At 37.6% G+C, this 13861-nt stretch overlaps 1 protein-coding gene across 12 annotated transcripts in view; it reads left to right on the top strand.

Moving 5' to 3' along the window:
• Nucleotides 1-13861, top strand: part of MDFIC (MyoD family inhibitor domain containing) — a 291638-nt gene that overhangs the window by 229364 nt on the left and 48413 nt on the right. For all 12 annotated transcript variants that reach the window (XR_012010594.1, XM_072783398.1, XM_072783399.1 and 9 more), the window contains one exon: nucleotides 10777-11052. Coding sequence is in view for 11 of the 12 variants with exons in the window: in XM_072783398.1 (XP_072639499.1) it covers nucleotides 10777-11052 (276 nt within the window). In the remaining variant the exon portion in view is untranslated. The remainder of the gene's footprint in view (nucleotides 1-10776; nucleotides 11053-13861) is intronic.

The raw sequence follows: 13861 nt of genomic DNA, 5'->3' as shown, positions 1-13861 counted from the left end.
CCTTGATTGACTGGCACACAGTTATGTGCGTGTGTGTGTGTGTGTACACACAGATACTTTTTATTTCCATGGATATGATCTCAGAATATTCTTAATGAGATCCAATTATCCTTTGAACAAACATATGTGTACTCCGCCTCTCCATAATGAGAGGCAAATCAAAGTCACATTCAGATGAAGCATCTAGAGCTAGTGTCATGCAGTCGTTCCGCAGACCTCTGGGTGATGTTGATTCCTCCTTTGAGATGGTTCAGAAATGTGATCTCAGTCAAATTTGGATTTAGCTCCTCATGATCTTAAAACTTGTGTTTTAACACACACCTGACTGTATGTTGGTGAAGGAAATACAGGATAGACACAGTGTCAGCTCTCAAGTACAGTACTGGTCTGGGGAATATCCATATTCTCCTGGTGAGGGATGGTACCGAAGCATCTCTTTATGGAGGTTTTTCCCTTGACCTAGGCCCATGTTCTGTAGGCAGTGGATGTGCTTGCTCCAGGATTCTCTGCCAAGATTTCCCTTGTTGAGTGTCCTTCATGACCATAACTGAGAAGGGCTTCGGGGAGGATTCCCTTATAGGGGCCTTAGCCATTCTCTTCTTGTTGTTAACAAGGACTTCGATTCAGGGATTGCCTTAGGGTGGAACTGTCACAAGCCTTTATTGGCTAAGCTAGAGATTTTTCTAGCAATATAATTTCTTTAACATCTTTGTTAGTTGCTTATCAGTACCCTTTTTTGGGAGGTGGTGGAGGAAGACTTCATTTTCTGGTAACTGGCATCCAAAGTTGTGTTGAATAATGATCTTTGACTCTGGTCCCTTGACTTGCCACTTTGGTTTTTGAGCACTGCTCTCCCTCTGTCTCCATGAGGTAGCTTGCTGTCATTAGCATCACTTCTGTGGGTGGTGAGGCTTGACCCTGGCGGCTGCTCCTTCCCTGGACTGTATTCCTTGTGAATGAGTTACATGAACTACTGATGGGCAGTGTGCGCGGGAAGCACCTGGCAGCATCTGTAGTTTCAGGCTGCCCGGTTCTTGCTGCCCTCCCTCTTCCTTTCTCAGCAATTCACATTTACCTAATCAGCACACTAAATTTTGACTGAACACATAATCTGGCTGCTGACATTCAGTTAACATATATGATGCTCTGAACTTTGGTGCTCTCACCTCACTGGCTAGGGGGTCTGTTGCTGCAAGTTGTATGTCTGTGAATTGCACAAAGGCAAGTGGAGGCCAAAATCCAGGCCTGGCCTAACCACCAAGGTATGCACTCAGGCAAGGAAGGCTTTTGAAGTTTGTCTATGCAGAGGGGGAGCACCTATTTGGATTTACACACTAGCAAATTTATTATTTGTGTGTCACTAGCTTTGTGTTGCTTGTAGGTTATAGTAGTGCGCGCTCTCTCTCTTTTTTTCCAGGTGGCTTTTACCACGGCCAGTTAGAATGGAGTTTGTTGTTTTATCATAGCAGCTACTGAAAGCCATAGAAGCCCAATATACCAGTGTATGAGTAGTTTCCTGCAGAGTACCCCAAAGCTCCAGTCTTCATACACACATGATCCGTGTTCCAAGAACTATGGCACGGTATTTTAACTAACTGCTTTGCTACTGGTTCATAGGAGCTACATGTTCTGCGGTAGGATGTAGTGCTCTTCATCCTTTCCATTCTCGGCTTTACTTAGGTGGCTGCACATTTTAACAGCCTACATTTGATGCAGGTTTTTATATTTGATCAGTGTACTTAGCTTCAAGGTTTTTTGACTGGTATCCTTGCTTGACTGGAGAGCTCTGGTCTCATGGGGGAGGGCTAAAGGCACCCATAGGCAGGGATGGGTCGAGGACCTATGTCAGAGAGCAGCTGGGCATCTATCCAAGTGTGTCTATGCATATCTTAAGTGGAAACCTAAGAGTGCTGCGTGCTTCTTTACGGGAGGTCTTCTTATATGCTTTGTGGTCCTTGAAGCCATAATCAGTATGTGAAGTCTCAGAATAAATCCTGAAGTTTCAGATATTTGGGATTGTCAGTGTATACTTTCCTTAGTAGTTACCGAGACTAATTTTACTACGGTATATGTTGTTTGATGTTGTTAAATGAAATATTTCTGACATGTTAAAGGTATGTGAATGCATCCTATCCCATCGTGATAACTAATCAGGTGCTTTTAAAGTGATTACTTATGGGGCAGCTCAGTGGTTTAGTGCCACCTTTGGCTCAGGGCCTGATCCTGGGGACCTAGGATCGAGTCCCACATCAGGCTCCCAGCATGGAGCCTGCTTCTCCCTCTGCCTGTGTCTCTGCCTCTCTCTCTCTCTCTCTCTCTCTGTCTCTCATGAATAAATAAATAAAATCTTTAAAAAAATAAAAACAAGTGAATACTTATAAGAACAGATGTTAATAATTTTTAAAATCTTTTCCTATAAGCCTATGGTGAAACACCAGCAAGGTCAAAGAAGTATTTAACTTAGGGTCTAAAGATTAAAATTTAAGTCGTTGATATCTGATTCTTGTCTTTGTGTTGTTTGGAGAATTCTGAGGAAAGCTATTTGCTAAGACTTAACACTATAATAGTAGAACTTTTCAGGCTTCTGCTTGTTGGCCTATTAATTGGTTTTTTAAAAAACAAAGAAATGTCTTTTATAATTAAAAAAAAAGAAAACATAAAATTTCAGAATGTAAAATAGATTTTTGGAAGATTTTGATTTTGTGGTATCTTTTTATTCATATATTTTCTTTCCTACAAAAAACACTGCCTGTAAGCTATTTATTTTCTACAAAATATAAGTACATATGCATTTATTTAGATGTATAGTTATAAATAATTTTAAGCAGTGGTCACTTTATTAGTTGAATCAAATGTTGGAAATACCTATTGAGTCAGAGAACAAAGGGATACCATGGCAAAGAGAGCCCATCTTCTCTATGGGATTATATCAAAAGACAATATGATCTTTTACTATATAAATAAAGCTTATAGATAATGGTCCATAAGGAAGCTGCTAACTTAAACTGAAAAATATTCTGTCAAGTGTGTGTCACATTATCCACATAAGTTAACTAGAAACTATGATATGTAAGAGCTGGCATAAAATAAAGCCAAATTTGTCATTCATCTGGGGATAGAAACCAATCTTTAAGAAAAGCTACACTGGAGGGAATATAATAAAAATTTCTTGTTGTTTGTTGGCTTACTGCTGGGGACTTTTCAGTAAAATGTGCAGATCTTAAAAGAAAATGCTGATTATTTTCCTTAATAATCCTTATATTTTCCTGTATTTTTCAATCAAGTTATTTTTCTGGAAAATGAAAGATAATGTTTGTGTATTTTTTTGAAACCTGCTTATTTATAAAAAGGTTTTCCGTTGATTTATAGGGGGAAAAATCCCTAGTCAGAGAATTAAAAATTAAAGTCAAATAGTAAATCAGCAAGAAATGACAGGAAAATTGTGTAGGGAAGAGTAAGTAAAGTGAAAAACAGTGGTATGAAACTGGGAAGTGTTAAACCGGTCCATACACATGGTGATTTTCCTCATTTGGCCAGTGAAGGTCCTAATGCCCAGGGTAATGAAGTCACTTTCTCAGGCTCACAGAACCAGGAAATACTGACTCTAGAATTCAGACCCTAGTGGGTCTCGTTCAAAGTCTATGCCCTTCCCTGCATCTGCCAATGCCAGTGTCTTTTGGCGGAAAACGGCAGCCGTTGTGCACAAATTATTCCTGATACAAAGGGACCAACTTGTCTGATTCACCTGGGACTGTCCTGGTTCCCAAACTAAAAGTTCTGCATCCCAGCACCTTCCTTAGTCCTGACTAAACGAGATGGTTGGTCACTCTACTGGATTTCCTATCAGCTGTGGTGAAGATAAAAATTGATTTCGAATGGCAAAGTCATACCAGGGTCCTTTTCCTACAGAACTACATGATGTAGTCAGTAATCATCAGCTTCTACATTGTAAAGCTCCTCTGCTGTCTTCTAAGATTAACCACGGGCTGTGGATTTGGCACTTGTCTTCCTACTGCTACTAATGTCCCGTTGCTTGCTTTCTTGTGGAATGTGCTATCTTTTGGGTCATTTGGGCTAGGGGTCAGCCAGTTCACATACTTGTATATATAATGTGCATTGTTAATAGGACTTGATAGGAGCTATTAGCGTTTTATAACAGCGAGTCCCAGCATTAATCCCATGGCTCAAAAAAAGTTTGTTTCTTATGGAACGGTATAGGATGAGCATTCCAGGTCAGTGAGAGGCTCTCCTCCCTGCTGCCCTGCAGATTCCTTCTGTTTGGTTTCTCCAACATGCCTAAGATACTTCCCTAGGCTGTGGTCAAAGCTGGGTTGCTGGCAAGTGCAAGAAAGAAAGTATAGAGGACACACCCCAGGCTTAGGCCTAGGCTTGGAAGCAGCAGAAATAATTTCTGCTCTCATTCTTTCAAAGTGAACATGGATACGTGGCTGAACTGAGCCGCAGGGAAGTCTGGGGAAGTGGGTTCGCCAAGAGCCCAGGACAATGGGGAGCATGAATTTGAGAAAAGAGCTAGCAGTACTCACTCTTTTAGGCCCTACTGAAATATGTTTAAGTACTTGCTAAATGTTCTTTACCCAATGAAGAAAATGATTGATTCTCCAAACAACCTCTAAAAGTTTATCCTTTTGTTTGGGAAGAGGTATTTGCAACCCCTGCCAGTGATGACTGATGAATTACTGTTAAAAATGCTGTCATCATAAGACAGTCTTCTCCATCCTGTGCATTCTCAGTCCTGTCGACAGAATTGACTTGGCATTCTCAAAGTGATCAATGTTCCCAAAAGGTCACAATTTCAAAATATATTCCACCGTGTTAATATACACATTAAATAAAGTGAAGATGTAATATGTGATGAAAAAGTTCAGAGGCTCAAGAGGTAAATAAAAATTTTCGGATATGCCTTTGGAGGGGAACTGAGGAAACAGGTAGAAAATGCCAGGAGCCCCCAGACTGTGGAAGTGTTGGAGTACCAGGCCGATCTAGGGTACACCAAGAAAGGCTTGCATCAAGCTGAGGAACAGAGGTGGCCATTAGCACATTTATTTTAGTTGATTTTAGCCTAAGTTTACATTATAACAAATAAAAGTGTTACACATTAGTGCTTCTTGAAGTGACTTTTAAAGCTGTTATTGTATATAGATGCATATTATATGTATTTATAGTAATACTTCATTTTATTCATATATATAATCTCTATATATATGCATGTTATATGTATATAGAATAAAACACTATTTTATTTATATGTAATCTTTAACATTTTAGTGGTTGTGCATGCATGTGTGCACATGGGCATGTTTGTCTCTGTTCCATGGTGACCACAGGGTAGCATAATATTGAGCACCACCCAGTAAAAGCTTCGTTAACTATCTCTGGGACAAGTAAATTTGGTTCATACTGAGTCACCTCCCTCCCCCGACAGAATTTTATTTTGATAATTTTGTTACAATTTTAAATTCTAAGCATTTAAAATTTGTTGTGTCTGTGTACAACCACCTTTTAAACTGGGTACATGGTATGAGAATTCTTTTGTAATTTTATTAAATCTGATTTGTGAAAGAGAGCAGAGACTGAAGATGACTTGCACAAACTAATAGATTATATGCTATAACAAAATGTTGCTTTATATTGCCACTCCAGCAGCTGCAGTTTCAAGTGTAGTTATTACTGGCTACAATATCACCCAGGTTTTTTTTTTTTTTTTTTTAATTATCAAAAGAAGTTCAGGCTATTGACTCATTACTCCCATATTTATAATTCTTATTGAAAATCACTGGATTTAATTCTATTGGTTTCCTTCCTGATTGAAAACATTTGAACCCAGAAAGCACAGTATTTCTTAAGACATTTGTAACTATTCATCACGGATATTAAAATTACAATCATGCACCATTGTGTGAGCAGTGATTTAAAAAAAAAATTCTTTACACTTATGGTAAGCGGGTGACCAATGCTATCCTGGTTTGAAGATGCTGAATGTTCATATAACTGGTATTTGAAATTTTGATGTGTATTGCATTCGTTACTGAATATCAAGAATACATTTTTTTGCTCATATAGAGGAAGTTTAAAATGGGGTCTTTTGTAGAAGCACCCATCCTGTTTAGAATGATATAACAGATGCTGAATGTTCACATATCAAACAAAATGCCAGCTTTCTGTAGAAAAGAGGTGTCAAAAAGTTTCTTTGTACCTTTAACGCATGTGATTATGTAGTACAAAATGCAGAGTTTGTAAAATTTCTTGAATATACAGGCAAAAAAATGAATAATTCAAAACAACTCATAAGTTCTACATTCTATTGTCCCTTTATAACGCAGGCAGAAGATAGCAGTGCGCTCCCAATAGAGCTGAATTTGCACAAGTTACACCTCTGAAAATGCCAGATGGTGTATGGTCTACTTTTGAGAGCTGTCACATATGTAAAGATTTGAAAAAAGAAAGACAGCTGAATGAGAGCAGTGGATCATTAAAGGGAGAGTGAGGGTCCCTAGGCATCACTGGTGTTTTAAGAAGCATTGTGTCGTTCCCATATTAGTGTGCTTTTTTTTTTTTTTTTTAAAGCCATACACAACTTTTACACAGTAAGGGAAAGAAATCTGTTTAAAGCCAAGTAGTTAGGGTTTAATCAGTGACATGTTTTTGTTCTTTATTTGAGAATAAAATCATGTTTCCAACTTGGTTTTACTTATAATTTTACCATAAGATTCAAGTCACACCCATGAAAAATTAGCAGTGAAGTTAAAATAAATGTTAAGCTAGCTAACACTTGGAGGGTTTATCCAGTTTTCATTTGATTTACATACTGCATGTATCTGACCAAATCATAAAACTAAGAAATTGTGTTAATGTTAAAAACCTGATGTAAAGAGCTAATACTTGGTTGTTACCTGACCATCGTACAAACTATAGTAGAAATAATTAAGTGACAGTGAAACAAAAATAAATGTACTATCATTTATCTGCCAACAGAAATAGATATCATTTTGAAGATTGAAATGTAGATAAATCATTAAGGATATGTTTGAATACCACTCAAGCCATACCCGGTAATTTGCAAATAGTCAATTTTGATAGTAGAAAAAGGTCAGATCTGTCAGTTTGAGAATTTGGTGGCAGGACATAGTTGTCTTTTACCACCTTTATTTTTATTTATTGAAAATGTTTAACCATGACATATTAATTTTAAATTTATCTTGGATTATGGACTATGACAGGGCATTTTTGATTGATAAGAAGTCTCCTTAGCATTGGTCAGTTGGACATTTCACTTAACCAAGCTCTCTGATTGCTTGAAATATTCTTTTCAGAGAAAAAGTGGCCCAAAACATTCCATTTATTTGGCGAGATTACTGGTAAGTGCTCTGAAAAGAACATCAAATTAGGTTTAACTGTCTTCTTTGGCATCCCTTTAAATACATATGCATAACTCTCTATGTTCAATAGCAGTCATTAGGATGTCATTCTAGTTGATACAAGAAGCTACAGGAGCAGCAGATTAATCTCTAGATCAAATGATTGCACACCCATAAGAAATAGGTCTCCTTTTGCAGATGCCTTGTCCATTTTTGTTACGAGAAGGTCATATGTAGCTGCTAAACAGAGAAGTGACCGTTTTTGTTTTCCATCAAGAGTAAGGAAAAAAACAAAATATTTTGAAATATTTTCCCACTATTACTTTGTAGTAGTCCCAAATATTTAATTTTTAGATAATCATCCTCCTTTATCGCTGAAGAACTGAAAAACTGTATGAGGAGTTCATAGGCTAGTTAACAAATCAGATATTAATGTTAACAGATTTGGTAGGAAAGCATGCTTTTGTTAAGTAAATACATGAATGTTTTTTTTTCTTGAAATATGCACATTCATGAATGGACTGTTTTGATATGTTAAGATATTTTTCTTTAAGAGACATAGGATATGTGAACAAGAATTGAAGTAAACAATGTGTGCTAAAGACTTACTCAACTGCAAACTGTCGTCTTTGTCAAAAATATATATACTGTTTTAGCTAATCCCCAGATCACAGATAATCAGGCCCTTTTAGACATTGTCAATGCCACGTATAATTGCTAAGCTTTGCATGCAATACCTTTTCTAAATGGAAGACTTCCTAGTGTTCAGATTTAATTTATATTTCATAACTGTTCATAATTATAAATGGGAAAGAAGACCAATAAGAACAGCAGTTTTTGATTTTGAAAATCCAGGAAATTACAAAATAGTTGAATTTTGGCAACGAATGGTTTTAGTTCTTTCTGTTTTTTGCCCAACTGCTATGATTGATAGCTTTGCCTAGGAGCTACTCAATGAATGTAAATGTTGATTTGAATAATCTCATTACTTAACCAATGTAAACAAATAACATTTGGGGCTGGGGGGAGAGGAGTCAGGATTCTTTAGCTGCAAAAACCAGAATCCATTTTTGGCTAACTGAAATAGAGAAAAAAAAAATTGATTACCACACAGACCCTCCCAACAGTTACACAGCCAAGGATCATTCCCATCCATTCATTGAGGCTTCTCTGTTGAAAACCCCACTGCTGTACCATTAGCACACGGTCTACTAGGGAGTGGATATTGGACACCGCACCCCACTGCCAGGACCAGTAAACGCCTTCTTTACCGTCTGCTGAGAAGGAGGTGCCGCCTCCCTGGTGTGGCTGCGTGGAAGTCATACCTGTGCTTGGTAGGACTTAGGTCGCATACCTGCCCTCTAGCTGCAGAGGAATCTGGGAATGGGACAGAGGAATTGACAAAATCTGCGAGGGTGTTCAGAAATGCCAGGCAGCACAAATGATGAATAGTCATCCTACTTTTTTTATGATTCATTGTCCAAAGAATCAAATTTGTCTCTCCTCAGTGTCATGGTATTAAGCCTCTTCTGTTTTCTTTTAAAGATTTTATTGATATATTTGAGAAAGAGAGAAAGTGTGTGTGCACAAGCTCCTGAGAGCACAAGCAGGGAGAGGGGCAGAGGGAGAAGCAGACTCCTGCCTGAGCAGGGAGCCTGAGGAGCTGATCTCAGAACTCTGGGATCATGACCTGAGCTGAAACTAAAAGTCGGGTGCTTAGCCAACTGAGCCACCCAGGCACCCCTCATATTTGTTTTTCAATCTGGAATGTTTTGCTTTTCATATATAGGCATTTAATCCATCTGTAGTTTATTTCTATAAGCTGTGTATGCACTTGTATGTGCACACACACACATATCTTTGGAGCTCTCTCTGCTTTTCCCCTGGTTATCTGACTGTGCCTGGACCAACATCACTTGGCCTTAGTTCCTGTAGTTTCTTAAGAAGACTAATTATGCACTAAGGGAAGTGTCGTAACCCTCTTTTTCTTCCTTAAAATTGCTTTAGTGATTCTTGGTTGCTCTTCCTTATAAATTTTTGGATCAGCTGCTCGAGTTCCATGTAAAAGCCTGTTGGAAATTTTATGGGAATTACACTAAATAAATAAACTGGGTAGAATTAAAATTTACTCTACATTTGGTAGGATTTTATGTCCTTGAGTTTTGTTCTGTGGTTTTTGCCATAAAAATCTCTGCCCATTTTGTCCTAGCTTAATTCTTAGATACTTATGGGAAGGTTTTGGTGGCTTATTTTTTTCTTTTTTTCCTTTATGTTGTGAAGAGTTCATTTTTTTCTTATTTGCTGCTTGGTGACTATTGGCATAGAGGAACTTTGTTGATTTTAATATGGTTGATCTTGTATGTATCTTATTTAATTCTTATTTCACAATTTGTAGTCTAAATTTCCCTGAGAACCTTCAAATTATGTATACATCTCAAAAATATTTTTTCTCAGACCTTTTATTTCTTTTTCATGTTATATTGCTTTCGCAAGGACCTCCAGTGTAATGTCAAATAAGAGGGATGAAGCTGGGCTGCTTTTTCTTGGTTCTGACCTAAATGGGGACATTTCTAAAGTGCTGACATTTAATTCGGGCAGATTTGTTTTATCAGATTAAGAGGAAGCTCTCTTCTATTCCCAACTTTTCATAATGGTTTATTTTTGTACTAAATTAAAAAAATAAATAAATACAGAAAAGGTTTTCTCCGGGATTTATTTATTTATTTATTTATTTTATTTTATTTATTTTTTTTTTTTCCTCCGGGATTTAAAGTGAAATTGAAGGGGTGGGTGCCTGGCTGGCCTCAGTCAGAAGAGCGTGCAACTCTTGATCTTGGGGTCATGAGTTGGAGCCCCTTATTGGGTGTAGAAATTACTTAAATAAATAAAACTCTTTTAAAAATTAAAATAAGATGAAACTGAAAAGAAAACAACTGTATTTCTGTATTGTCCAGTTTTGATACTTGGATTCATTGTTCTTTTCCTTTTATCCAAAAAGATGATTAAGTATTTCATCCCATTATCAGGGATAGTAAGAAAATATTGCTGTGTTTCTAGTACACAAAAGAGGGACCCAGTACATAGAAAATAAATACTTGCCGTTGAATGAGTGTGGAGTGACCTTTTCAGATTTCCAACTTAAATTTTCTTAAAACACAAAACAGTCTTTCTCGTTATATTCAAATTCGTTGTATAAAGTCACTTTTGATGACCCTGCTCCCACTTTCGTTTTTTTACTAATTGTTTTCTCTCTGTCCATATTTATTAATATTTTACTTCTTTCTTTCTATTTTATAGAATCATGGGTGTAAAGCCTAGAAAAAAAAGTCTGTGACTGAATATATGTTGACGATTTTCAAATATTTCTTTTTTAACTGGAGAAACTTTTCCTGTCGTCTAGCCCAACCCCAGCGCTTGCCTCAGCTTCCGACATGCTCAGAGGAACCAAGCGAGGAGGAAACCAGCAAGATAAAGAACGGCCACACAAGTCTGAGCAATGGGAATGGAATTCACCATGGGGCCAAACACGTATCTGCAGATAATCGAAGACTTTCAGCACCTGTTTCTCACAAAATGCATAGAAAAATTCAGTCCAGCTTGTCTGTAAACAGCGATATCAGTAAGAAGAGTAAAGTAAATGCTGTCTTTTCCCAAAAGACAGGCTCTTCACCTGAAGGTAAGTTTGAGAATTATGCTTATTTTATTTGACCAGATACAAAGTCATATTCACCAATAACTACTTGATCAAGCAAACATGATTGAGGAAACTTGCTTATCTTTCAGACAATGGGAATTTTGGTAAAATGCAACCTCTCCAAAGGGAAACCCAGGCTAGGAAGGGGAGTGCCAGCAGCTGACATCCTGCTCTAGATTCTTGTCTTCTAGAGTGAAGAGTCATTACTTTAAATAGAATTGATACACTTAACTGTTTCTCATACCACATTTAAAAATACAAATGCAACATGCTAGTGGTGGATGCATGTATTTTGTCTATCCCTGATTCATGTGTTATTATGTGGTTCAGTGATAAGATTACCTGCTTAGATTTGTCTTGCAAATCAGTTCTTAAAAATGCAAAACTAAAAAGAGAAAAAGATTTGATTTTTTTTTTTTTTTTTTTTATCCTTGCCAGGGAGTGGGCGAGGGGATCTCTGGCTTCACTGGCTAGCATCTTCTAGCCACCAGTACTGCCACCCCCTCTGGCCCTACCTCATTCCCTGCTCACTGTGCTTTGGCCTGTAGTTTCTCCTGTGCAGCTACGTGGGCATTCCCTGACCTCTCAGGAGCCAGTTATTACGTCTTCTGCTTCATCCTCCCCTTGGCCAGGTTAAATACTCTAAACCAGGTAGAGATTTTCTTCAGTATAACACAAACCCATCTGATGACAATGAGTTTACAACCCACAGACTCGTCTTACAAAAATAGCTTGCCATATTATGTATTTTTTAAAAAAGAATAGTCTCCCTACCATATGTAAGGTCCCAGATTTCTGCCAGCCTATCCATGTTCCTCTGTTCTTCCTTTTTCCTCTCCTTTAGCCGTTCTTGGGATCAAATAACTCAAGTCTGTTTCTTAAATATAGATGTAGATAGATATTTCCTCCTCTGGTTCAGGTATATCTGATTTTTTTCCTTATTCCCCTTACCTTTCAATTTTAATTACCATGAAATCTTAAATAAGGAAAAATCTGTCGATGCTTCTGTGAAGTTGGCCATGCTTATTCATAGAGATAAATTGAGTTGTAAATAGGAAATTGTATTGAGAGTTACCAAGAATGAGTGGGAGAAAGGATATTACATTTTGGCTACAGGTGTCTCAAACTCAACTGAGGTAGAGTGTTAAGTTGATCAAATGATATGGTAATAAATGGTCTGCATAGTTCCAGGTCAGTGACACTACTTTCCAAACTAATTAGATTGAAAGGGACATGATTGACACTTTAAAATGAGTTTGACATGTAAGCTGTATGGTCATCTCTGAAGCAGAGGTAGGCTGTTAACTAAACTGGCTCTCCAAGGAGTTGGGAAGGCAATGCAATTTTCTTTAGAGTATCTTTGCTTCTAGGTGATTGGGTGAAATAATTGAAATCTACTTGTTTTATACATTTGAATTTACTTATCACAGCCTTAACCTTTTATTTGCCATTTGATATTTACTTATTTTAAAGAACGGTCTCTCAATCCAACCTGAAAGGTACATATACATCCAACTCGAGATAGCTTCCGGAATTTTTAAAATTTTTTCCGTTATTTGCTTATTTTTAAAATCGTGTCTGAAGTTATTTTTGATAGAAGAATGCAGGTTTTTTTTTTTTTAAGATTTTTATTTATTAGAGAGAGCGTGTGTGAGTGGAGGGAGGGGCAGAGAGAGAGAAAGAATCTTAAACAGGCTCCATGCCCAACACGGAGCTGGACGTGGGGTTCAGTCCCTCAATTCTGAGATCATGACCTGAGCTGAAATCAAGAGTCAGATGCTTAACCAGTGGAGCCACCCAGGTGCCCTAGGAGTGCAGCTTCCTAAGTAACATACAAACAAGGAAGAAAATCAGTAGTGTTGAAAGAGTTGTACTCTCCCTGTTTATCTCCTCCTCTTCCTCACTCAGTCCTGTGAGTATGTGAGGGAGATAAGGATTAAGGATAATCCTGCTCTATCACAAAATCTTTTCCAGATTGGACTGGGGGTACAAGTAATATGAAATACAAATGAAGAGGTCTAAATACATCATACAATGTCCTATCCAGAACTTGGCTGTGAGGCTATAGAATTTAGCCAACTCTATGTTCCTTTTGTTGTAACTGCTCAAATCTAGATGGATATTTCCTTGTCCCGGTTCATATATTCTCCAAATTAGGTATTCTTCTGCTTTTTGATGCTTTTTAAAGTTGGGCCCTGACTTTTCAGTTTTGAAGTTAAAATTTCTTCTCTGGCAATGTGCTGTAGTTCAATAAAAAAGGACAGAACTGGTAGATGGCAAGTGAAAGTACAAAAGGTGCGAGCTCGGCCACCAGCTCTCTGGGTTATTCGGGTTTCTCTGGAGCTTTTTCTATAAAATGGTTTGGAGTAGAAATCTTCCAAGTTAGGTTGGGTTCCAAGATTCTGTGATGCTGTCCTCACAGCAAAACTGCTTTGCTTCAGGCAGGTTTCTTGCTCTACAGAATATGTGATTCCTGGTTGAGCAGAAATTTAATATGTGCTGAGTTGGGACAGGGCAATGGCAGGAATGGTTTTGTTGAACAGGGATAGTATCTGGATTTCAGGAGGTCTGTATGTCAGAACAGTTAGTCTTGAACAGGCTTGATTTAGGACATGAAGAGAAATGGATAAAAGTTATTTCAAAAAAAGGAGAGGTTTAATAGTTTTCTCAGTTTGGTTTTTGTTTCACATTTTCTTAACAGTTTTTATTGTCAATGCCTGTTCCTCTTACAGTAAAATGAGCAAATGAATAGCAAAGTAATATCCATTGTAAGCCTCAAAATCAGCTAATC

Source organism: Canis lupus, chromosome 18, assembly GCF_048164855.1.
Source record: "Canis lupus baileyi chromosome 18, mCanLup2.hap1, whole genome shotgun sequence".
Taxonomy (NCBI): Eukaryota; Metazoa; Chordata; class Mammalia; order Carnivora; family Canidae; genus Canis; species Canis lupus.
This window is presented reverse-complemented; position numbering and strand designations above follow the sequence as displayed.